The sequence below is a fragment of the Narcine bancroftii genome, chromosome 4, assembly GCF_036971445.1.
Source record: "Narcine bancroftii isolate sNarBan1 chromosome 4, sNarBan1.hap1, whole genome shotgun sequence".
Lineage (NCBI taxonomy): Eukaryota > Metazoa > Chordata > Chondrichthyes > Torpediniformes > Narcinidae > Narcine > Narcine bancroftii.
Window position 1 is genome coordinate 174,053,529 of NC_091472.1, and position 25,655 is coordinate 174,079,183.

At 40.7% G+C, this 25,655-nt stretch overlaps 2 protein-coding genes and 1 long non-coding RNA gene across 21 annotated transcripts in view; 1 reads left to right on the top strand and 2 right to left on the bottom strand.

Moving 5' to 3' along the window:
* Positions 1-10,336, bottom strand: part of LOC138761248 (uncharacterized) — a 49,429-nt gene extending 39,093 nt beyond the window's left edge. The window contains exon 1 of the long non-coding RNA XR_011356207.1: positions 10,207-10,336. This is a non-coding gene — a long non-coding RNA (uncharacterized lncRNA). The remainder of the gene's footprint in view (positions 1-10,206) is intronic.
* patz1 (POZ/BTB and AT hook containing zinc finger 1) overlaps positions 1-25,655 on the bottom strand; it is a 749,193-nt gene that overhangs the window by 587,044 nt on the left and 136,494 nt on the right. The window lies entirely within an intron of this gene.
* LOC138761246 (calcineurin-binding protein cabin-1-like) overlaps positions 1-25,655 on the top strand; it is a 449,064-nt gene that overhangs the window by 345,235 nt on the left and 78,174 nt on the right. For all 11 annotated transcript variants that reach the window (XM_069933059.1, XM_069933061.1, XM_069933058.1 and 8 more), the window contains 2 exons: positions 11,582-11,678; positions 12,495-13,136. In XM_069933059.1, the coding sequence (XP_069789160.1) occupies positions 11,582-11,678; positions 12,495-13,136 (739 nt within the window). The remainder of the gene's footprint in view (positions 1-11,581; positions 11,679-12,494; positions 13,137-25,655) is intronic.

Sequence of the window (25,655 nt, forward strand, 5' to 3'; positions counted from 1 at the left end):
TAACTCCATCCAGGAGCCTGATGGCTATGGGGGAGAAAGTTGGTGCACTACTTCTCACTCTTGAGCCTTCTCATTGACGGAAGGAGCTTCAGTTTGTTGGCTGCCTTTCCTAAGCAATGGAAAGAGTAGACGAAGTCCATTGAAGGGAGGGAGGTTTGCATAATCTTCTGAGCTGCATTCACCCTCTTTTGCAGCAGCTCCAGAATCATCCAGTGATACATCTGGCCAGTTTGCTTTCGATGGTGAACCTGCAGGAGCTGTGAGGGACGTGCTAAATATCCTTCATTTTCTTAGTGTAAGTGGGGGATCACTTTGGAAAAGCAAAGCCTCAAATTGTGACGGCTAATTTTGAAGCTTTGGACAGGAAAGGATGTTTGCAGATAAAAGGAGGTTTGATAAATGCAAGGCTTTTAAAAGTGAGAGTTCAAGGTCAACATGTTCCTGTTAGAGTGAAGAGCAAGACAGGATGGATCAGTGAATTATGGTTAATGAGGGACAGTGAGGTTAGACAAAAGGCTTATATCAGCTTCGATCAAGTTAAGTCATGCTGCGTCTTTTGGGAGCGAAGGGTTACATCAACATTTTGGACCTGAGTGCTTCGTCGAGGTATGAATAGAAAGCAAGCAGGTGCCAGAATAAAAAAGTAGGGGGAAGAAGGAAGGGACAGTGGAAGGAGCACAGGCCAGCAGGCAAGAAGTCAGAGGTGGATAAGGATGGGTGAGCTGAAGAGAAAAGAGAAAAAAATGCTAAGAAGTGATAGGGACTCTCTCAGGGAAATCAGAAGGGCATAAAGTGTGCATGAGATATCCTGGACAGATAAGGGAAAGAAAAATACCAAGAGATTGTGCAAGCGGACTTCATATAAAAGGTAACCAGAAAAATAACCCCTACTTAAGGATCAGTGTGGTCATCTATGTGTGGAGACATGGAGACTGTCATGGTCTTAAATGAATACTGCCTGTCCGTGTTTACTGGAATTCCGGGCAGAGAACAGCGATGTCCTTAAACATTTCAAAATTATGAAAGAGGAGGTTTTAGCAGTGTTAAGGTGCATGACGTGGATAAATCACCGGGTCCTGACCATGGGTATCCAAGAACATTGTGGGAAGTAATATGCTTTATTATCTTCGTCTGCATAAAAGGTTTTGACTCAAATGTTGACTATTTCTATCAATGGATGATGTATGGCCTGAGTCCCTCCAGTTTCTTGTTCCTCATTTAATGTTGAGAGAGATGTGCTAAATGAGACAGGAAAGAAACTTAGGAAATCCAGCAATTATTGCCTGTTCCAGAAATTGTCAATACCAAGGCAGAGATTTTTGTATCTTTGTTTTCTGTGGGTGTGGAATGAGAAGATTGGAGGGCAGCTAATGTGCCTTAATTTAAGATGGGCAAGCCAGGGAACTACAGTCTGGTGAGCCTAACATCAGAGGTGGGTAGTTTCCTGAAGGGGATTCTGATCTATTTGCATTTGGAAAGGCAACAGTTGATTAGGGATAGTCAACATGGCTTTGTAAATGGGAAGTCATGACTGTTGAAATTGACTGAGTTTTCTGAGGAAGTGAAAAAAGGGCAGAGAGGTAGATGTTGTCTATGTGGATTTCAGCAAGAAGATCAAATAGAATCCAAGCAGAACAGCCTGTGCTGGGTACCCGCTATTGTAAAAAAAAAATTAACAATTTGGATGGCTTTATTAGTAAGTTTGTGTATGACACAAAAATTGATGGTGTGGTGGACAGTGAAATCAAAGATTTCAGTGGAAGCTTGCTGAACTGTTACCTTTTGGTGAATGAAACCAAGACAGACCATACACAGTGAACTGTAGGGCCCTTGAGAGTGTTGTAGAGCAGAGACCTTGGAGTATACTTCCTTCAAAGTTGCAACACAAGTAGACAAGGTGGTGAAGAAGATGTATGGCATGCTTGCCTTCATTGAACAGGTCATTGAGTACGAGAGTTAAGGCATCACATTAGAGCTGTATGAATAGCTGATGAGGTCACACCTGGAATGTTGTTTGCAGTTCAAAAACATTTTTTTTTCAAAATGGTACAATTCAATAAGATATTATGGACAGTTACATAAACTAAATAAGATATTCCATATATCATTTACACACATAAATTGAAAATTATATCCATAATTCATATTCTAAATAGTATATACCTTGGGGGAAAGAAAACTAATAATATAAAAAAAAGCAAAAGAAGTCAATAGTAGAAGAGAAAAACTCCAACCCCTTACTTAAAAGCGTTGCCAGATGCTATATAAAACTAGTATTTGCAGTTTGATCGCCGTACTACAGGAAGGATGCGATTAAATGAGAGAGAGTGCCAAAAAGAATCACCAAGATGTTACTTGGACTGGAAGACTTGAGTTATGAGAGACTGGAAAAGCTGGGATTATTTTCCCTCGAGTGGAGAAGGATGGAAGGTGACCTTATAAAAATTATGATGGACAGCCACAGACTTTCCTTCCCAGTGTAGTGAAATCTAAAACTAGAGGGTACAGACTTAAGGTGTGAGAGGATAGATTTAAAGGGGCCCCGAGGGGCAGGTTTTCCACACATCAAGGGGTAGGTTTCGCACAAAAAAGATTTGTTAAGATAGCCCTAGCCGTAGCAAAAAAATGTATTATGTCAACCTGGAAATTGGAAGATAATTTGAAAATACAACAATGGTATATAGAAATGAATAAATGTATTCCATTAGAAAAAATAACATATAGTTTAAGAAATAATATTGAAATATTCGAACAAGTATGGGAGCCTTACATTAAATACAATAGCGAAAACCTACCGGGAACAAACATTACCTAAGTTGATGGAAGGAGAAGAAAAGAAAAGAATGGACTCAGTAGAATTTCTGGTGTATTTTTGTTGAATGACAACATTGTCTGACTGAATTAATGCAACCTAGATTGTATACCTAAAATGGATGAGAGGGGGGGGTGGGGGGGTGGCTTGGGAGGAGGGAGGGGGGGGGGGAGAAAAAGTCACTGTAAATGTGTGAAAAAGAAAAAGTGTATATCATGGCTATTGTGATTTATGGTGTGAAAAATAAAAAATTAAAAAAAAAAGGGGTAGGTTTCTAAAATGAGCAGCTAAATGAAGTGGAAGTGAAGGATATAATTACAATACAACACTTAAAAGACATTTGGACAGATTCATGGACAGCAAAGGGTTAGAGGAACACAAGAGTCTCCATTAAGGATCTTGAGCCATAATGTGGACTGGTCATTTCTCTCCATGGATGCTGCCTGACCTGCTGAGTCCCTCCAGCTTCTCATTGCTCATTCATTGTTGAAGATGGGCCAAATGCAGGTAAATGAAACAAGCTTCAGAAGGCTTCTGTCGACTCTCTCTTTGTTGTCTACCACAACCAGGATTCCCCCATTCTACAGATCCCTTCTCCCACTTTAAACCTTATTCCGCCTCCTGGACATCTCGTTCCTGTCTTCTGTCTGCTCTGGACCTTTTTATTTTCAATTGTATCAACTGTATCGACTTCACTACTCCCCTCACTCATTCCAGTCTCACCCCCTCAGATCACCTGGCCCTCCACTCTCTCTGCTCTAATGCCAACCTCACCATCAAATCCACAGACAAAGGTGATGCTTTTCTGGTGCTCTGACTTGTATTTGGGCCAAAGCCAGACGACAACTCTTCAGCACTTCACTCTTACTTATTTCTTCATTAGAACCCCACTATAAGGTATTCAATCTGTATTTAATAATCTATATAATCTTCATATTGTATTAGACCCTGATATATTTTTATTAGGGAATATGCAACCGTTGATTGATTTAGAATTAGAGAATTACCAGATCTCTTTTATTTACTTAGCACTGGCAGTGGCCAAGAAAGGTATAGCGATTACTTGGAAGAATAGAAATGTATTGTCTTTAGAGAGGTGGTATTCAGAGATGAAGTTTTGTTTGGTTATGGAAAGAATATCTTTTTCTATACAAGATAAGATGTCTTTTTATGAGTTAAAGTCGACCCCATTCATTGATTATATACAATTTAAATAAGTTTACATTAATCATTTTTTTATTATATATTTTTTCTATATATATGTTTCTTTTTTTTTAGTTTTTTTATTAGTTGGTTTTTTTTCATTTAAGTTCTTTTTGTTTTTGTTTTTTCATATATTCTTATATAATTTTTTGGATTAATAATTAATAATTAATATTTTTTGTTTTTTTTATATATATATAGATTTTTTTAAAAGATATATATATATATTTTTTATTATACTAATAGTATTAATTCTTCACTCTTTATCGTGGGGGTGGGGAGGGGGGGTTTAGGGGTTAAAATAGGTTTTTTTTTAGTCTTAGTTTTTAATTGTTAGGGGGAGATGCCGAGATTGGTATTGCATTAACTATGTTACTTTGTACTTGTATTACTTTATTTTATATTTTTTCTGTACGTGAATTACTTACTTTCTTCATATGTTAAAATTAATAAATAAAGTTTCGAAAAAAAAAAAAAAGAACCCCACTATAACTCATAAACCCACTGCCTTGTGCAGTATCTCTGAACTCATCAATTCTGGTCATCGCCCTAGTACATAGAAACATTGAAGATAGGAGCAGGAGTAGCTCATTCGGCCCTTCGAGCCTGCTCCGCCATTCAATAAGATCATGGCTGATCTTAAAGTTCAGTACCCTGTCCCCGCCTTCTCTCCGTAACCCCTAATTCCCTTATACTGAAGAAATATATCGAATTCCCTCTTAAATATATTCAATGAACCTGCCTCTACTGCCCTCTGTGGCAATGAATTCCACAGATTCACCACCCTCTGGGTAAAGAAATTCCTCCTCATCTCAGTTGTAAATGGTTTGCCTATTATCCTCGAACCATGGCCCCAGGTTCTGGACTCCCTTACCATTGGAAACATCCCTTCCGCATCCATTCTGTCCAGTCCTGCCAGTATTTTATATGTCTCTATGAGATCCCCTCTCAATCTTCTAAACTCCAGCGAGTACAATCCCAATTTGCACAATCTTTCCTCATAAATTATTCCTGCCATTCCAGGAATCAGCCTGGTGAATCGCCTCTGCACTCCCTCCATTGCAAGAACGTCCTTCCTTAGATAAGGCGACCAAAACTGCACACAATACTCCAGGTGGGGTCTCACCAAGGCCCTGTACAGCTGCAGTAAGGTATCCTTATTCCTATACTCAAACCCTCTTGATATGAAGGCCAACATACCATTTGCCTTATTAACCACCTGCTGTACCTGCATGCTCGCCTTCAGTGACTGGTGCACAAGAACCCCTAGGTCTCTGCACTTCCCCATCTCCTAATCTATTGCCATTCAAATAGTAATCTGCCCTCCAGTTTGTATTACCAAAGTGGATAACCTCACATTTATCCACATTGTAGTGCATTTGCCATGCATCTGCCCAGTCCCTCAATTTATCCAAATCACACTGGAGCTTCCTGACCCCCTCTTCAGTGCACACAACCCCTCCTAGCTTAGTGTTGTCTGCAAATTTGGAGATATTACATCCAATCCCCTCATCTAGATCATTAATGTAAATTGTGACCAGCTGGGGTCCCAGTACAGATCCCTGTGGCACCCCATTGGTCACTGCCTGCCACTCAGAAAATGAGCCATTTATCCCAACTCTCTGTCTTCTACCTGCCAGCCAGTTCTCAATCCACATCAATACCTTTCCCCCAATCCCATGAGCCTTGATTTTGCATGCCAGTCATTTATGTGGGACCTTATCGAAGGCCTTTTGGAAATCCAGGTACACCACGTCCACTGGCTCTCCCCCATCTATTTTACCTGTCACCATCTCAAAGAATTCCAATAGATTTGTCAAGCATGATTTACCTTTAGTAAATCCATGTTGACTCTGTCCGAACCCTTCTCTGCTAGTCATATGCTCCGCTATTACATCCTTAATAATGGATTCCATCATTTTGCCCACTACTGATGTGAGGCTCACCGGCCTATAATTCCCTGCTTTTTCTCTACCCCCCCCCTTCTTAAATAGTGGGGTAACATTAGCTACCCTCCAATCCATGGGTACTGATCTTGAGTCTATTGAGTTCTGGAAAATAATTCTTAAAGCATCTTCTATCTGAATGTCCACTTCTGTAAGTACCCTAGGATGTAGATTATCAGGCCCTTGGGATTTATCGGGCTTCAATCTCTTCAATTTCCCCAAGACCATGTTTTCTTTCAGCTCCTCCCTTGCATTAGTCTCTATGTTTCCCAACATCCTTGGGAGGTTATTTGTATCCTGTCTTGTGAAAACAGAACTAAAGTAAGAATTTAATTGGTCTGCCATTTCCTTATTCCCCATTATATAGTCCCCTGACTCTGACTGCAAGGGACCTACTCTGGATTTCACCAATCTTTTCCTCTTGACATATTTATAAAAGCTTTTGCAGTTGCTTTTTATGTTTGCCGCAAGCTTACTTTCGTAATTTATTTTTGCTCTCTTGATTAATCCCTTTGTCCTCCTTTGCTGCATCTTGAATTGTTCCCAGTCTTCAGATTTGGTACTTTTTTTGGCCAATTGATATGCTCTCCCTTTGGACCTAATGCTGTCTCTAATTTCCCTTGTTATCCACGGTTGAGTCACCTTTTTTGGTTTATTTTTATGCCAAACCGGTATAAACGATTTCTGCAATTCTTCCATTAGATCTTTAAATGTTTTCCATTGTCTATCCACCGTCAACCCCCCCCCCCAATAAACACCACCCAATCAATCTTACTCAACTCCCGTCTCATACCATCATAATTCCCTTTATTTAAATTCAGGATCTTCGTCTCGGTTTTAATTTCTTCACTCTCCATGTCGAGTGAGAATTCGATCATATTGCGATCGCTCCTACCCAAAGGGCCTCGTACAACAAGATTGCTGATTAGCCCTTTTTCATTACATAATACCCAGTCTAAAATGGCCTGCTCCCGAGTTGGTTCCTCGACATATTGGTCTAGATAACCGTCCCGTAAACATTCAAGGAATTCCTCCTCCTCAGTATTTTTACTAATTTGGCTAGTCCAATCTATATGTAAATTAAAGTCTCCCATGATGACAGCTGTTCCCTTATTGCACGCTTCTCTAATTTCTCTTATTATCCCTTTCCTCACCTTTACATTACTATTTGGAGGCCTATATACCACCCCCACTAACGTTTTGTATTGTATACAAATATTGTATACCCCGGGATGTTAAGTTCCCAGGCTTGCCCACTTTGCAGCCATATGTCTGTAATCCCAATCAAATCGTATTTGTTTGTCTCAATTTCCAAAGCCAATTCATCTACCTTGTTCCGAATGCTTCTTGCATTAAGATATAAAGCCTTCAGATTTGCTTTTTTCACCCTACTTGCTCTTTCTGATTTTTTACTTTCGCTGCCTAACCCAACTTTTCCTATTTTATTTTTCTTGTCCTTTGCCTTATCATACAGGCTCCCATCCCCCTGCCAAATTAGTTTAAACCGCATCCAACGGGTGCACCAAACCTAGCTGCCAATATATTGACCCCTTTCGGGTTTAGGTGTAACCCATCCTTTTTGTAAAGGTCATGCCTTCCCCAAAAAGGATCTCAATGGTCCAAGAAGCCAAAACCCTCTCTTTTACACTAGCCCCTCAGCCACACATTCATTTGTCTTAACCTTCCATTTTTGTCCTCAGTTGCACTTGGCACAGGTAGCAATCCAGAAATCACCACCCTGGCAGTCCTGTTTCTTAGCTTCTGTCCTAACTCTCTGTAATCCTTTTTTAGTACCTCCTCCCTCTTTTTACCCACGTGAACCAAGACATGTACGTTCTCCAACTTTATTGTTTCCCAACCCCACACTGCCCGTTTCTACTGTTACGAGCCCAAAGGACCCCAAAACCCAGCAGTATTACGTATTCACGACGACATATGGCTATTTAAACAAAAGGTATTTTTAATTAACTTTAAACATGAAAATAGAATCAAACTTTAACCCCCTTCTAATTCTAAGCACACATGCATCATGTATGTGTAAATTTAAGAACTTTGGTTCACAGTTCAATCTCACTTCTTCTTCCAAGTTCTCTGGTTGCAGGCAATTCTTAGACTGTGCACAGAATTTAACATGTATAAAGTTCACCAGGCTTTGGTGCTCGAAAGGTAAGCGCTTACTGCTCAGGAAGGTTCTTGTAGGGTTTGCAGATAGAGATTTGTTGTTCCAGGATTTCCACAACTGAGGTTCCACAATGTCGTGCTGATGAAACTTGCCCCATCAGGGTTCTCCAGATGATGACCTCTTTATTTCAGGCTACCACAGAATTCCTTTCTGTTCGACTTATTCCAAGCAAAATGTCAGACAGATAGCACTGTCAACCATCCACCACTCTGGAGTTTTCTGTTTCCTATCAGCTTTTCCTGGCTTGTTTCAGCTGTGACTGTTCAGTCTCTTTCAGTGTCACATATACACTGGCTGAGAGAATTTGTTGAGCTTCTCTCTCTCTCTCTCTTTCTCTCTCTTTCTCTCTCTTTCTCTTTCTCTCTCTCTCTCTCTCCCTCCCTCCCTCCCCCTTCAACTGCTAGAAAGTCCATGTGACTCTCTCACTTACAAAACCCCCACCTTCTTCAGCAAACCATAGGAGTTCTCCTTGGGCAAGCTGTTGTCTTAGGTGAACAAAACCCAGGAGTGACCTTTCTGTGAGTACTCTGTAGGTACTTGCAAACAGCCAGTTTGTCTCCTCCAAGACAATGGTCTATTCATTTTATGACGACATTTCAATTAGCACCTACTTGTGAAATGTGCTTAGCATTCTCCATTGATTCTGTAAGATTCACTGAATATGAATTCTTCAATATTTCAAATAAGATCATTTTAAAATGTGTGTATGTATGTAACCTACTCTAATCTTACCAAATTCTCCCAAATTATCTACTCCATTACACTACCCACAAACTCAATTGTCCTAGCAGACCCATCGTGTCCACTCCTCCTTCCCCACTGCATTGGTCTCCCTTACCTTGACTCCATTTTGTCCCCCCTGGTCCAGTCCCTCCCCACCTACATCCAGGACACTTCATGTGCTCTCCATCACTTCAAGAAATTCCAGTTCCCTGAAGTTGACCACCTAATTTTACCATGGATATCCATGCATCATACTGAAGGCCTCAAAGCTCTTTGTTTCTTTCTCAACAATAGACACAACAAGTCTCCTTCCACAATCACCCCCTTCCACCTGGAAAAACTTCTCCTCACCTTCAATAACCTCCTTTGACTCATTCTACTTCCTCCAGGTCAAAGGGGTAGCCATGAGTACCCGCGTGGGCCCCAGCTATACCTTCCTTTTTGTTGGCTACATGCAGCAATCCATGTTACAAGCCTACACTTTTTCTGCTACAGTGACTGACTGCTTTGGTGCTGCTTCATGCACCCATGATGAACTTGTCGACTTTATTTACTGTTCTGCCATGTTCCATCACTTGATTAATCTCTAAATACACTCTCCCTTTCCGTGAGCTCTCTCTCTCCGTCTCAGAAGACAAATTCTTGACAGACATCTTCTACAAACCCACCAGTTCCTACAACTACCTTGACTACACCTCTTCACACCCCCCTGTTAGGATTTCATTCTCTTCTCTCAATTCCTCTGTCTCCATCACATCTGCTTCCAGGATGAGGTCTTCCATGCCAGATCATTAGAGATGTCTTCCTCCTTGAAACAACATGGCTTTCCATCTACTATTATCAACTTAGCCCCCACCATCTGCACATCTGCCCTGGCCCCCTCTACCTCCATACGGGAAAAGAACAGGATTCCTCTTGTCCTTACCTACCACCCTAACAGCCTCCATGTCCAACATATTCTCCTTTGCCAATTCTGCCACCTCCTACATGATCCCAAAACTAAACATTGATTTCCTTCTCCTCCCCTCTCTGCCTTCTACAGGGATCGCTCCTTCCCTACTGATCATCCCTTTGACACCTATCCCTTTGACACCTATCCCTGTTCCACTTGTGCCCACACATTCTCTTTCACCTCTATTTGGGGCCCTAAACAGTCCTTCCAAGTGAAGCACATTTCTCTTGTGATTCGGCCGGGGTCATCTATTGCATCCAGTGCTCCTGTTGTGATCTCCTCTACATCGGAGAGACTGGGTGCAGACTGGAAGATCACTTCATTGAGCACCTCAGTTCTGTACTCCAAAATAGCTTGAATCTGAAAGGTCAGTAATATATATTTTTACCTCCTATGGATGCTGCGAAATGGCTGAGTTCCTCCAGCATACCTGTGCGTTGTTAAGCTTAGGAAGGCACCTGGGTTGGCATGGATGAATTGAGCTGAAGTGCCTTCTTCTGTGCTGCATGACTCGATGATAAGCTCTTTGAATCTGTACAGTTAAACTGTTTTAATTTGTTTTGAAACTCAGCATTCTATTTAGACCTTGCTATTGCCTGCATAAATAAACTCCAGAATATTTGCAGTTATTCAATGATATTGTTTGTGCAGTGAAAAGCTTTCACTACCTGTAGCAGGTAGTGTAATAATAAAACAGCTCTACTTGTCATAGCAAGTTGCAGTGTGGTGTTGCAGCAAATCACAGAGTGCAGGCTGTGGTGTCACAGCAAGTCGGTGTGTGCAGAGTGTGGTGTTGCATTATGTCACTGTGTACAGGGTGTAGTGACGCTGCATGTCACAGAGTGCAGGGTGTGGTGTTACTGTGTCAGAGAGTGCAGGGAGTGGTGTTACAGTGTGTCAGAGAGTGCAGGGTATGGTTTTACACAGAATGCAGGGTGTGGTGTTACAGTGTCAGAGAGAGTAAGGTGTGGTGTTACAGTGTGTGGTGTTGCAATGTGTCACAGGGTGCAGGGTGTGGTGTTGCAGTGTGTCACATGGTGCAAGGTGTGGTGTTAGTGTTGTCACAGAATGCAGGGTGTGGTGTTACAGTGTGTCACAGAGTGCAGGATGAGGTGTTAGAATGTTACAGATTGCAGGGTGCAGTATTATTGAGACAGAGTGTAGGCTATAGTGTTGCAGTGTCTGAGAGTGCAGGGTGCAGTGTTACTGTGTCTGAGAGTAGAGTGTGGTGTTACAGTGTGTCAGAGAGTTCAGGGTATGATGTTACAGTGTGTTGAAGAGTGCAGGTTTCAGTATTACAGTATGTCACCAAGTTCAGGGTATGGCATTAAGTGTATCAGAGTGCAAGGTGTGCTATTACAGTGTGTCACAGAGTGCAGGGCGTGGTGTCACAGCAAATTAGTGTGCAGGCTGTGTTGTTGCAGCAAGTTAGTGTGTGCAGGGTGCCATGTCACAAAGTCAGTGTGTTCATGGTGCAGTGGCGCATCATGTCAGAGTGTACAGAGTGTATGTAGTGTTGCAGGAAGTCAGAGTGCAGGGTGTGGTGACACAGCAAGTCACAGAGACAAATGTTATGGGGGAAAGTACAGTTAAAACAGTATGATATTGGGGTGAGAGATGTGATTATTGATTTTTTTTAAACATTGATTGAGATTCTGCTTCTCCTGTTATTGATGAAATAGCCCACATAGAATCCATTATTGTGCTTCTATTAATGGATGTGTAAAGTTCTGCTCTCATGGATTTCCTTTTCTTTTTCACAGAAAATATTTACGTGATGTGGATCGTCAAGTCCTTGCCAAGCGGGCATTAATTTTCACTGTAAAAGTGCTTGAGGACAACTTAAAAGAATTATCTGGGGTAATGCTATTAATTATTAATATAGTCAATTGTTAAGAAGGCTTTTGATGTGCCTTTTCTCTATTGGACAATGAAGTTGTCTAGCCTACTTTATGACTGAAATAAAAACCAAACTTCTCAGTGAGGCAGGCAGCAGTGATGAAAAGATCTCTTCACAGATGCTACAGAAGCACAAAGAACTGCAGATGCTGGAATCTTGAGTGTTTAAAGAGAAGCTGGAGGGACACAGCTGAGTCCCCCAGCTACTCTTTGTACACTCTTCACAGATGCTGTTTAACTTGCTCTTTGCTTCCACTGTTTTATATTTCAGATTTCCAGCGTCTAGTTACAGTGTCACGTTTAGAAATGTTGACCAGTTTTGGGAATTTAATGCCCTTGCTCCCAGAGAGCTGATTTTTCATTTTGGTTTTGACAGTGGTTACATTTTCAGATGCTTATCAAGTTCATAACAATATTAATGTGTCAGCTCTTGGGAGGTGGGCTGGGCTCTTGTGTCTCGAGACAGCACAAGTCATGTTGCCACACCAGGCATATAGTTTGCTCCTGATGCTGGTGGTAAATTGGATGGAAGGGCATCTGTAAAACTAAAGGTGACTGCCTGTAATGAAATCACAACTCCATTAACAAGAGGGGAGTGAGAAGGAATCTTTCCTAGCCTGTGCACAGGTAACACTTACAGGTTAAGAATTGGAAGTAGATGTGAATTTGCAGAAGATGTGTGGGTATATTGTTTTGGAAAAAGTGTTGAAGTGTTCGGCAGTTAAATAAGTTAAATATAACAAATGTGTTCCTCCATTATTCCATCTCATTGCTTAGGTATCTGAAGAACAGATTTCAAAATCATTGGTTTGTCCAATGGGGGAGATGACATCAGATGTTTCAAACAAGCCAAATGCTGAGGATCACAAAGGTGTGGTGGCAAAAAAGTCCACCATCTCTGATGGGCCTTTAAAAAATACAGAAAATGGAGTGAAGGATATTCCAAGGGTCCAATCCCCCAAGTCTATGGACATGGAGCAAGGGGACAAAAATGATGCAATTATGGGTGACCTCAGCAAACCATGCACTGGTACAGATGAGCCCATGGAACTTGACAGCTTTGCTGCACATGGAAAATTGGATTTTTCATTCAAGCCTTCTTGTGGTTTGGATGCAGACCACAACAAAAGTGTTGGCCTCACTGAGAGTAAAGTCCCTGAATGCAAGCCTGCTGAACTTTCTTTGGAGGAGCTGAGCATCAGTTCCAAACAGCAAGGACCAACAGGGATGTCATGTGTCATGTCCAGTCAAGTGGTCAGAAAAATGGGAAGGAAGAGAAAACTGATAGATGACACAGAATCTGGCAAAACATTGCTATTGGATGCTTACAGGGTGTGGCAACAAGGTCAAAAGGTTATGACTGTGGACCTTGGAAAGATTGAGAAAATTATGTCAGAGACCTACATGCTGATTAAACAGGTAATGCACAGTCATCATGTTTTAAAAGTATATTCATCAATAAGTATTTATCGTGGATCAAAAATGTGCAATTATATTGGGTGCAAAGGAATCTCAAAATGAGTCTGTACACTTTGCTTGGTGGTGTCCCAGTATTTTGTTCAATATGCTTGATGATGAATTTTTCAGAGAATCTTTATTTAACAAAGGGCACTTTATTGTTCTGTAGTTAGTTAGTGTGTGTGTGAGACACTGGGATGTGCCTGTATCATGTCAAGGAAGTTCATATCCATTGCATCAAAATGAGCAAAAGATATGATGCTTAAATCTCAGGGTCAGCCCATGTATCCCTCATGAAGGAAAATAGAGGCAAGTGTAAATAATTCTTCAGGTGGTCATGGATTTTTGGATACTAACTGAGATGACATTAGCCATGTCTATTTTGTCATAAATATATTTTGTGTGCCCACCTCACTGACAAAAGGCAAAGGAGGAAAAACCCAACACCCAACCCCAACCAACCAATTTTCCCTTGCAACCGCTGCAATCGTGTCTGCCTGTCCCGCATCGGACTGGTCAGCCACAAACGAGCCTGCAGCTGACGTGGACTTTTTACCCCCTCCATAAATCTTCGTCCGCGAAGCCAAGCCAAAGAAGAAGATATTTTGTGTGCATAATATTAATGGTTTTATGTGAAGAACCAAACCTTGCTCAAATTGTGAAATGTATTGGAAATTTATCCATACCTACTAATGTCACTGAAATTGCCAATAATTCACAAAAATGTTATTTATCCTTGATTAAGAGAAGTAAAATATATTTTCTTCTCATGCTAATTATTACATCAATGTGCAAGTGTTCTTTGTAGTAGGACAGTACATTGTGCAAGAATCATAGAGGACACAAAACCTGAGTTATGCGGAGTACGTGTGGAGAATTTCACTCAGTTACCTCCATGGCCTTTTCAACGCAAGCCCTGATGTTTACTTGGGTGCACTCTGTGTACTTCAGGCAATGTTTTGGTCAGGTTTTCCCTGATTCACAGCAGACTCATGTTCAGATATTTTTCCCGGCATATTCCCTGCCCAGTCACATGACGGAGGAGGTTAAATCCAAGAGCAGCTCAGGTGTGTGCCACTGCGTAAATGGCATGGTGGGGGTGGATTCAATGATCCTTGAGGTATTGGGGTGTGCCTGTATTGCATCAAATAGTTTCACGTGCATCAGATGAAAAAGATGCAGCCGAGCTTGAAGCAGATAGATGGGTCAGTAAGTTTGTGCATATGAATAGTGTTAAAAGTTGTTGTAGGTTATAGACAGGATGCCGAGTTGGGTGGAAAGGTGGCAGATAGAGTTCATTCTGAATAGGTGTGAGGTGATGCATTTTGGATGGTCAAACTTGATGGTTAATGGTCCGATTACTTAATGATGTTGAAAAGAGAGGGATCTTGGGTCCAAATCCATAGATCCCTCGAGATTGCTGCGCAGGTTGACAGGATTGTTAAGAAAGGCTTTGGTATTGCTGGGCTTCCAGATCACCTGTGAAGGCCACTCCAGTTATCCTGGTTAATTTTTCTATGATTTCTTGCCAAAATGGCCTCACTTTCACACACACAATCACATGGCATGTAAAAAGGTTCCTATCACAGTCCCACATCTGAAATACATCTCTGAAATGTCAGCTTTTGATCTGTGTAACTTTTGTGGGGTAAGATAAAATTGGTGTAAAAAAAAATTATACTGAACCAGTCCATATCACGCATTTATAATTGATGTCATGTTGTCCTTGTACAATCTGACCAGCTTCTTTCTGAAATCACCAAACCCAAGTCCAACTCCCTTGACCTCTGCAACCCTGGTTTTGCACTTTCAGTCTGGAGAGCATAGTACATTTTATAAATTTGGAGGTATTCCCCATCCAAACCATTTGTTCAGTTTCACTAATATCAGGTGGGGTCAACGTTGGTCCCCATTTTTCTCTTAAGAAAGATCTAAGGCAGAGAAAACAGAGAAGGTTCCATTGGCCACTCCATATTTGTGTTTTAGTTGTTCAAAGGACATGAGTTCCTTCCATGTAACAGTCCTTAATATATCTTATGCCTTTGTCATACCACAAGTTTAATATTCTATTGCCCATGTTCATAGGCAATAACAAATTTTTATGCAATGGTGCTTTTATTGATATCCCTACTTTTTTTCCTATACATTCATTAATTTCTTGCCACATTCTAATCATATGTATAAGAATGGGGTTATCTAACTTTTTCTTTAGTGATTTGAAACTCTATTTATAGATAAAATCCTTTGCTTTCCCCTCCTCCATTGAGTGTGTTCCTATTTGAACCCAAGATGGGGTTGCGGGGGGTGGGGGGGGGGGGTTGTTTTCAGTGAAGAAGGCTGTGAAAAATCTAGCCTGTGCAGCTAGGTAATATTTTTTAAATTCTGGAAGTTTAAATCCTCCCAGCCCGTAGTCCCATGTCAGTTTTTCCAATGCAATTCTTGGTACCTTATAATTCCATAGGAACTGTCTAATATGGTTGTTTATTAGCTTAAAAAAGTTTTTGGGTAACGGAATAGGCCATGATTGAAAAAGGAATTGCAGTCATGGCATCACTTTCATTTTGACGCAGTTAACCCTTCCCACCAAAGTAATCGGTAAGTCTCTCCATTTCTGTAGGTCTCTATCTTCCCAAGAAGAGGAAAATAGTTTAATTTGTACAGATTTTGCAAGTTATTGTCAGTTGCTTATTCCAAGAAATTTTATTCCATCTGTATTCTATTTAAATTTACTTCCTTTTTAGTATCTTATTCAAAATTTGTTAATGGCATTGTCTCATTTTTATCCATATTTATTTTCTTACCTGATATTCTTCCATATTTTTCTAGTGTTCCTTGTAATCTTTCCAAAGATTTAGCCGGTTCTGATAGGTACAATAGCACATCATTGGCGAATAGACTGTTTTGTGTTCTTCTTGCTCGACTTTGAGGCCCTTTATATCCGGATCCCTTCTTATTATCTCTGTCAGCGATTCAATAACTAAAATAAAAAGCACTGGGGTTTGGGGGCATCCCTATCTACTCGATCTACTCAAGGGGAACACGGCCGACATCTGATTATTTTTTGTTATTTTAGCTTATGATTTATGGTATAAAGTTTTTATACAATTCCTAAATGTTCTGCTTATACCAAATTTTTCCATTGTTGTATATAAAAAGTGTCATTCCAAATGGTAAAAAGCTTTTTCTGCATCCAGGGAGACTGTAATACTTGGATTTCATTCAGATTTAGCCATGTGTATTATATTAAATAATCTTCCTTGACTGTTTGAGGAATCCCTTCCTTTAACAAATCCTGTTTGGTCCATTTGTGTCAGTTTTGGCAAGTATGGTCCTAACCTATTAGCCAATGTGTTCACAAGTATCTTATCATCAGTATTTAACAGGGATATTGGTCTATATGATGTATTTTTGTGGGTCCCTATTCTTTTTTGGTGACATTGTAATAATCACGGTTGAGAATGACTCCAGGAGGGACTGTGTTTCCACAACTTGGTCCAGAACATCCATTAATAATTCTTTGAATTGTCTATCTTATAAGGCAAGGTTTACAGAGCTAGGGCTTTTCTCTTTGGAGCAAAGAAAGATGAGTTAATGGAGGTCGACAAGATTATGGGAGGCATACAGTCAGCATCTTTTTCCCAGGGTGGGAGTAGCAAAAACTAGAGGACATCTGTACAAAATGAAGGGAGGAATGGTTAAGGGAAACATCAGGGGTATGTTTATTTAAACAGAGTTGTGGGTACCTGGAATGCATTGGTGGGAATGGTGATGGAGGCTGGAACAATCGGGATATCTTAGAGACTCTTAGACAGCCACATGGGTGAAAGTAAAATAGAGGGTTATGAGGTGGGGATGTTTCTTTGTTGAGTATATTTAGGCCAGCACAACATCGTGGGAATGTTTTGTGCACTGTTTTTGTTTTAATGTCAGGGAGCAAACAAGATGACATCCAGGAAAAAGTTGGTGCAAAAAATCATTGTAGAAGCTGCAAGAATTTTGGCTTTGTATTTTGGGTGTGGAGGTTTTGTGGATTACCAAGACGGTGAGGTTCTGCTTTGGTTTTTTTTTAAGTACTCAGGAAGGACATATTTGCTTTTGAGGGATGGGCTCATTAAAAAAAAGTTGCAGGATTTGTTCTGTAAACTTGGCTCATTTCAAAAATAGTTTGAATTCGATTTGGCTGTGTCGAAGTGGAATAAATTTGATTTGCAGATATAGAGGAAATATAATAGCGGAAGAACCAAGAACAACTAAAAATTCAGATGTGAATCTGTTTCACACAAAAGATAGTGAAATTTGAAACTCTTCCCTAAATTTGTGTGTTTGTGGCAGGAAATTTGGATTATTCAGGAACAAGATATTTTATTAGTTTAGGTTATGAAACTATATAAAGCAGATGTGGATGAATGGAGTTGGGGCCCAGATCAACCCCTTTCCATGTGGTGAAATGATGATCTTTTCTAATTGTGACGTGAATGGAATATTGAATATTCAATGAAATATCTGGATGTCAAAATGAAAACCTAGCATGTGCATAAATGCCTTCCATTCGCCCGAATCACCTGCTTCATCCATTTTAATTGACATCTTAACTGCATTTCCTCAAAGAATTATGATTGTAATTGTATTCAAAATTTATCATTGGACATTTATTAAATCTTGGGGGTGTATCTGGTGAAAATATTAAAAGATTGTGAATTTAGCAATGCTTTTGGGATATAACATATTACCCATCTGCAGATCTAGAATATTGAAATGATACAATAGAAGTCCAACCATACCATGGCTCTGTGTGTGTGTGTGTGTGATAACATTTTATATCTTGGCATCTTCAATTGGTGTGGTGGTACAGGAGCAAGATCGTGACCATGCCACAGCATAAAATGCCTGGGATTTTTCAATAAAATCTTGCCCAAATATCACATGATCTGTGCATGTTTTGACAGAAGGAATTCAGAATAGTGTTTCAAATTTCAGTGGACCAATCTGATGAGGCTTTTACAGATGTCTAGTTATATAAAATTGATTAATAGGGACCAATGACTTTATATTCATTTAAAGGAAGTTTCAAGATGTCAATAAGTGCAAAGTCAGCACAAATGCCCTGTATTTTCTTGAAAACCTCTAGCCATTGTGAATAGTGTTGAAGGTTGTCTTGGGCTTTAGATAGGATTCAGAGTTGGGCAGAAAAGAGGGAAATAGAGTTCAATCCAGATAAGTGTGAGGTGATATAGCTCTTTGAAAACACCTTGGATCCGAGGATGTAAGTTAATTAACTGCATCTCAGCATGTGTTTCTTTAATGTAAAAAAAAATCTCAGGTCTCTCATTAAACTGCTGATGGTCCTTGTCTGCTCACTATCTTGTATTAGATCAAATCTTTAATCTTTCTGCAAAAGTAGATTGGTGCTTGCACTTTGTTTACAGTTGGCCACTTTCTTTCGACTTGTGCTTCTAGGAATTTGTGTATCCTGTTGACAGGCATGGGTGGAAGTAGAATTCGCTCTGGGGGGTTCATAAAATTGAGAAATACAAAGGTGCTGAGTCACATTGTTGGAACTTAACAATCGGTACAGCCTACTTTGTTGTCTGCCTACTGTTTTTAATCAGTTTCCACGAAAACAAAGTGCCCCTGTTGACTAGTGAGTAAAATGCTAGTTTACCACATATGTTCAGATTCTGAAACTAAATTCATGATTGGTGATTAAGAATAGCTCTCTTATTCAGTACACACAGATCCAACAGAGGTGACTGGACCATGATTCCATCAGTTTCAATCACTGATGCTCAGTTGATCATGCCACTAGGTCCAATCTCTGACCTAGAACATGCTTACTGAATTAACCCCTGCTGATGCTGGATCACCCAATACAATTTGAATTTTGCACCCCAAAACAGAGATATCAGAACTTTCTCCATCTTTGGCATTTTTTAAACTGTGTACACACTGTCTAAGCCGAGGATTAATATTCATGAATATTTCTGACATCTTTCATCCTGAGTGCAAAAGGAAAATATCCCAGGGTTCTTCCAAGTTGTAAAGAACAAATAATGTTGAAAATGTCCAAATTCAGAGAGAAGACCAGAGTCCAAGAGTTGGAGTTCAAAGGTTGTCTTGTAAGCCACAACCTGCAATAAAAAGCTATTTTCCAGCTTGGCAGTACTGATTTTGATGTTCCTGTACCACCTTCCTGATGGTAGTAGGTTAAAGATCCTGTGCGTTGGATGCAATGGGTCCTCAATTATTCTTTGAGCATCATTTAAGTAATGCTCCTGGTCTATGTCATCAATAGAGGAAAGGGAGACCCCAGTGATCTTCTCAGCCATTTTGATGATCCACTGTATCAGGGAACTCATAGGCTGGAGCTTTTCACCCAAGAGATTAGGAGCCAAAAGGGGAACCTTATGGGGATTATAAAACAAGAGGAACATAAATAAAATAAATAGTTACCCAGAGTAGGGGAAACTAAAAGTAGAGGGCATAAATTTAAGATGAGAAGAGAAAGATTTGATACATGAGATGTTTTTTTTCTTCACATGGTGGGTATATGGTTGAGCTTCGGGAAGAAGTGGTGGAGGCATGGATTGGAAAGTTTCAGGGGTTATGGGCCGAATGCAAGAAAGTGGGCCTGAAGGTCCTATTCCTATGCTATAAAATTTCTACTCCATTTAAATCTCTCTCTCCACTTTTTGTACTATTGACAGGTCTCCCTGTCTTCTATCTGCCATATGGCACATGGAGCAGAAATCTACAGCACAGGACAGGCACTTTGCCCTGTTATAAGATCAAACCAGCAACCACAAAGAAGGCATATCACACAGGGGTAAAGATGAACAATTAATTTATTAACAAAATTTCACCTTCAAACTTTAATTCAAATCCCCCTTTTATAACAATTCCTACTGGTTAATATACAAATTACTATAACAGTGTAAAACTAATAAATTGCCCAGCCTAAATATAACATATGTTATCAAAGTCTAAGTTATATTTCCAACCAGCCCACAGAAAAAAACTTAGACACAAAACAAATACAAAACACATAAGACTCACAAAACTTCGATTACAATCGAAGTACAGATCGTAAACAAAATTCAGTTTGTTTGGTAAACTGAAGCCAAAAGATCTTTTATAGAGAGAGAGAGAGAGAGAGAGAGAGAGAGAGAGAGAGAGAGCACAAAATTCAAAGTGGTCTTCTTGTGTTGCTTTAAGAGAGAGGAACAATGGCTTGGTCCGGATCCTTCTGGCTGCCTTCGGAATGTTCCTCCCTTTTAAAATGCCCAACATTCCAAACTGCCTCCCAGACAATGACTCTGCTTGGACCTCCTTCCACTCCATAGCCACACCCAGTGGTGGTTTGCCTTCCAAGTCCAGAAATTTCTAGATCATCTTCTACACATGCCCAGTCTGTCTCCCACTCTCTCTGCAGTCCACCTTCACCTTGGCTCTCAAAAGCAAACTGTCACCTTTCAACACAAAACCACACAACACTTAGGCCAATACACAACACAGAACTCTGTAACAGCCCCACAGTGCTGTGCCAACCTAATTACCCACTCTCCTGAGAATTTCCCCACTGCATAACCCTCCCTTTTTCTCATTACCAACAACCTATCTAATGGACTCCTGAAAGATCCTATTGTACCTGCCTCTTCTACCATTGCCAGCAGCCACATTCCATTCACCCACTAATATCTGTGTGAAAACCTTACCTCTTGCATTCCCTCTGTATTTACTCCCAAAAAACAAATCTATGCCCACTCATATTAGACATTTCAGCCCTGGGAAAAAGCCTCTGGCCATCCACATAATGAATGCCTTTCATCATCTTGTGCACCTTGATCAGGTCATCCCTTATCTGACTCTCCAAGAAGAAAAGACCAAGTTCACTTGACCTATTCTCATAAGGCATGCTCTCCAATCCAGGAAGCATCTTTGTAAATCTCCTGTGCTCCCTCTTTTTAGCATCCACATCCTTCCTGTAGTGAGGTGACCAGAACTGAACACAATATTCCAAGTGGTGTCTAACTAAGCTCTTGAACTTGATCCGACATCAAACCACATGCCTTTTTAATAACATTATTCACCAGTACAACAGCTATTCTGCCTTCAAATTTGACCTACTGAAATGAACGTCTTCATACTTTTCTGGGTTAAATGCTATATGCTACTTCTCAACCCAGCTTTCCATCCTTACAAAGACCCACTGTAACCTCTGACAACCCTGTGGACTATCCACAACACCATCAATGTTTGTGTCATCTGCAAACTTACTAACCTATCCTTCTGCTTCCTCATCTAGATAATTTATAAAATCATAGAGGGAGGGGTTCCAGAATAGGCCTGCAGAACTGACCTCCACGCAGAATACAAACCATATACAATTATCCTGCCCCTTCTCTGGGCAAGCCAATTCTGTATCCACAAAGCAAGCCCTCTTTGAATTCCATGCTTCCTTACTGTGAATGAGCTTTGCATGGGGAACCTTATCAAATTTATTACTGAAATCCATATATATACTACATCCACTGTTCCACCTTCATCAATATGCTTTGTTACATCTTCAAAGAATTTAATTAGGCTCATGAGACATGATCTTCCCCTCACAAAGGCATCCTGACTATCCCTAATCAGATTATGCCTCTCTAAATGCTTATAAATCCTGTCTCTCAAAATCTTCTTCAACGTTTTACTGAAGGAAGACTGACTGGTCTGTAATTTTCTGGGTTATCTCTACTACTTTTCTTGAACAGGGGAACAACATTTGCAACCCTCCAATTCTTTGATACCTCTTCCATGATAAGTAACAATGCGAAAATTCTCACAAGTAGCTTCGCAATTTCCTCTCTCGCTTCCTCGAGTAGCCTTGGATAATTTCGTCTGATCCTAGTGATTTATCTAACTTCATGTTTTTCAAAAACTCCAACACATCCTCTTCCTTAATGTCAATATGCTCAAGTGTTTCAGTCTGCTTTAAGTCATGCTCACAATTGCCAAGGTCCATTTTTTGGATGAATACTGAAGCAAAGTATTTATTAAGGTCTTCTGCAACCGCCTCCGATTCTCCTGTCATCCCTGATTGGTCCTATCCTCACACGACTCATCTTCTTGTTCTTCATATACTTGTAGAATGCCTTGGGGTTTCCTTAATCTTGTTTGCCAAGGCCCTCTCATGGCCACTTTCAGCTTTCCTAAGTTCTTTCATGGGAATCTTATAATTCTTTAGAGCTCTGTCAGTTCCTATCTTTTAAAATCTCTCATAAGATTTTCTTCTTGACTCAATTTTCTCTTTCCCTTGTACATGTTTTTTTTAAACCCTACCATCCTTTCCCTAGCTGTGCAGAGCACCATGCAAATGTTCCTTGAACATTTGCCACATTTCTGCCGTATATTTTCCAAAGTTCATTTGCTGCCAGTTAATGCTCCTAAGCTCCTGCCTAATAGCATCATATTTTCCCCTGCGGCAATTAAATGTTTTGTCTATTCCTGTTCTTCTCCAGCAGTGAAGGTAAAGGAGAGAGACTTGTGATCACATTCTCCAAAAACCTCACTCACTGAGAGATCTGACACCTGACTTGTTTCAATGGCCTGTACCTGGTCAAGTGTAGCCTCTCTTCTGGATGGCCTATTGTGTCAGGAAACTTCCTGAACACATCTAACAATTTCCACTCCAATCAAATCCTTTGCTCTAATATGGTGCCAATCCATATCAGCAAAGTTAAAATCACTTCAACCTTATTATTTTGGCACCTTCCTAGAATCCGTCTCCCTATTTGCCTCTCTGTCTCCTTTGCTATTGGGTTGGGGTCTATAATATACTCCCAGAAGGGTTATTGTCCCCTTACTGTTTCTGACTTCCACCCACGCTGACTCTATAGACAATTTCTACACTATTTCCTCCTTTTCTGCAGCTGCGATAGTATCCATGATCAGCAATGCCACTCCCCCATCACCGTGCCTTCCTCCCTGTCCTTTTTGAAACATCCTGGCATATTCAGCAGCTATTACTGCCTCCGAGACAGCCAAGTCTCTGTAATAACCACAATGTCATTGTTCCATGTATTGGCCCATGCTCTGAGTTCTCCTGCCCTATTCCTAATGCTTGCATGAAAATTGGCACACCTCAACCCAAGTGTCTGAGTGCATCTTTGCTCTATCCTTTGCCTGTCCTTCCTCACAGTCTCACTACACACTGCATCTACTTGTCTGTCAGCTCCCCTATTCTCTTCCTCATCACTCCAATTTCCACCCTCCTGCCAAATTAGTTTAAACCCTCGACAACAGCCCTAGCAAACCTGCTCATCAGGATATTTGTTCCCCTCCTGTTCAGGTGTAACCTGTCCTTTTGTACAGGTGGTTGCTTCACCAGAAGAGGTTCCAGTGATCCAGAAATCTGAAACCCTGCACCAACTTTTCATCTATCATATTATCTTATTCTGACCCTCACTGGCATTTGACAGAGGGAGCAATCCAGAGTTATGACCTTTGAGATCCTGCCTTTCAACTTCCTACCGAGCTCCCCGTATTCTCTTTTCAGGACTTTTTCTTTTCTTAATAATGTCGTTGTTGCCTTTCTGTACCACGGTTTAAGATTGTTCACCGTCTCTTATTAGAATGCTTTGAACTCACTTCCTTATTTTCTCTTTCCCCAAACTTCAATATCCTGAGACATCCAGAGTTCCTGTTACTTGCTATCATGAACCTTCATCATTACAGGAACATGATGAACACTTGCTTGTTTGAATTCTCCCAACTTGAAGCCAGATGCACCCAGTCTACCTTCACCAAGCCCTGACATATTGGCCTTTCCCCAGATACAGATCTTTATTCCTGGTCTATCCCCATTTTTTTTCCATATCTACTTTGACATGTATCGGGTTACTGACCCCGCACTGACACTCACCCCACTTGACCAGTTCCATTACACGAGGACAAGGTCTGGTGATGCTTCTTCATTCACTGGTCTATCTACATTCTGAGTCAAAAAGCTCTCCTGGACACACCTTAAAAATTCCAAACCTTTTAATCTTTTATACTAAGGCAATCCCAGTTAACATTTGGGAAATTGAAATAGTACTCCAACTCTTGACTATTATCTGTAATGCATCCTCTTTATTCTTAATCTGTTCCCATACAGCTTCATTTGAGGAGACTTAGGATTTTCTCCCTCAAGACTAAAGTACTCCATTCCTTGTATAACAATACTGTGCAACCTCCCCCACTATCTTGCCTGAATTTTCTTTACTCTGGGAAGCTGAGTTGCCAGTCCTGTCTGTCTTTCAACCACATCTTAGAGACAGCAGCACCATTCCAGATGTTAAGTAAGGTTTTGCGTTCATCTACTTTATGGGTTGGTCCTCCTGATTGAAAATGTTCTGCTTACTGGATATTAACTTTGCCCCTAGAGTTGACTGTATGTACATCCCCATATGAACGTCTATTCCAAACCCCATTACCCTGCCAGCTCAGTTTAAATCTTCCCCAATAGCATGAGAAAACCTTCCTGCTATACTTCAAGTGAATCTGCAGGGGTCACCTGGTGCTCCTGATGTAGCCTCTTCTACAGTGGAGAGACTGGACGCAGACTGGGACATTGTTTCGTTGAGCATCTTTGCTCTGCCCGCTGCAATAGCAAGGACCTCCCATTGGCTAACCATTTTCATTTCACACAACATTCCTATGCTGACATGTCTATCCATGACATCATGCACTGTCAAACCGATACAAATTGGAGGAGCAAAACCTTGTATTCCATCTGGGCACTCTGCAACCAGACAGTGACAGCATTAATATGGACCTCCAATTTCCATTAAACCCATCCCCCAAGTCGTCCTCTTTCCCTCTCTCTCCATCTTGCTTCCTTTGGCTCCTCAATCCCTTCCCTTTTCTCTTCAATCAAAGAACAACCATAACCCCCATTGATGCTCAGCTTTTTTCTCTTGCACCTTGCCACCTGTATCCACCTGTAGCCTCTCATCTGTTAGCCTGTGCTCCTTCACTTGCCCCTCCCTTCTTTCCTCTTCTCCTTCCCTTCACCACCTTTTTAGACACCTGTTTGTTTTTTGCTCATACCTTGACAAAGAGCTCAGGTCTGAAAAGTTTATTACTTTTTACTTCCTGAGGATGCTGTGTGACCTGCTGAATTTCTCCAGCACTTTTATGTGTTGCAGACTTTCCTGTTTAAATGCTTGGATGTTGTTCCTGTTTTGGTTTATGTACAGCATATCCCTTTTGAACAGTTTATACCTATCCCAGAACTGGTCCCAAAGATCCAGAACCTCAATTCTATCCTCTTTACATCAAATCTTCATCCACAGTTTCATCCAGCTTAACCTTCATCACCAGCTAGCTCATGAACACTCGAAGCAATCAAGAGATTACAACCTTCAAGGTCCTACTCTACAACCTTGCTTCCTCAACACACACAGGATCTTTTCCTTATGTAATTGTTACCAATATTTGGCATAACAGCTGGTATTC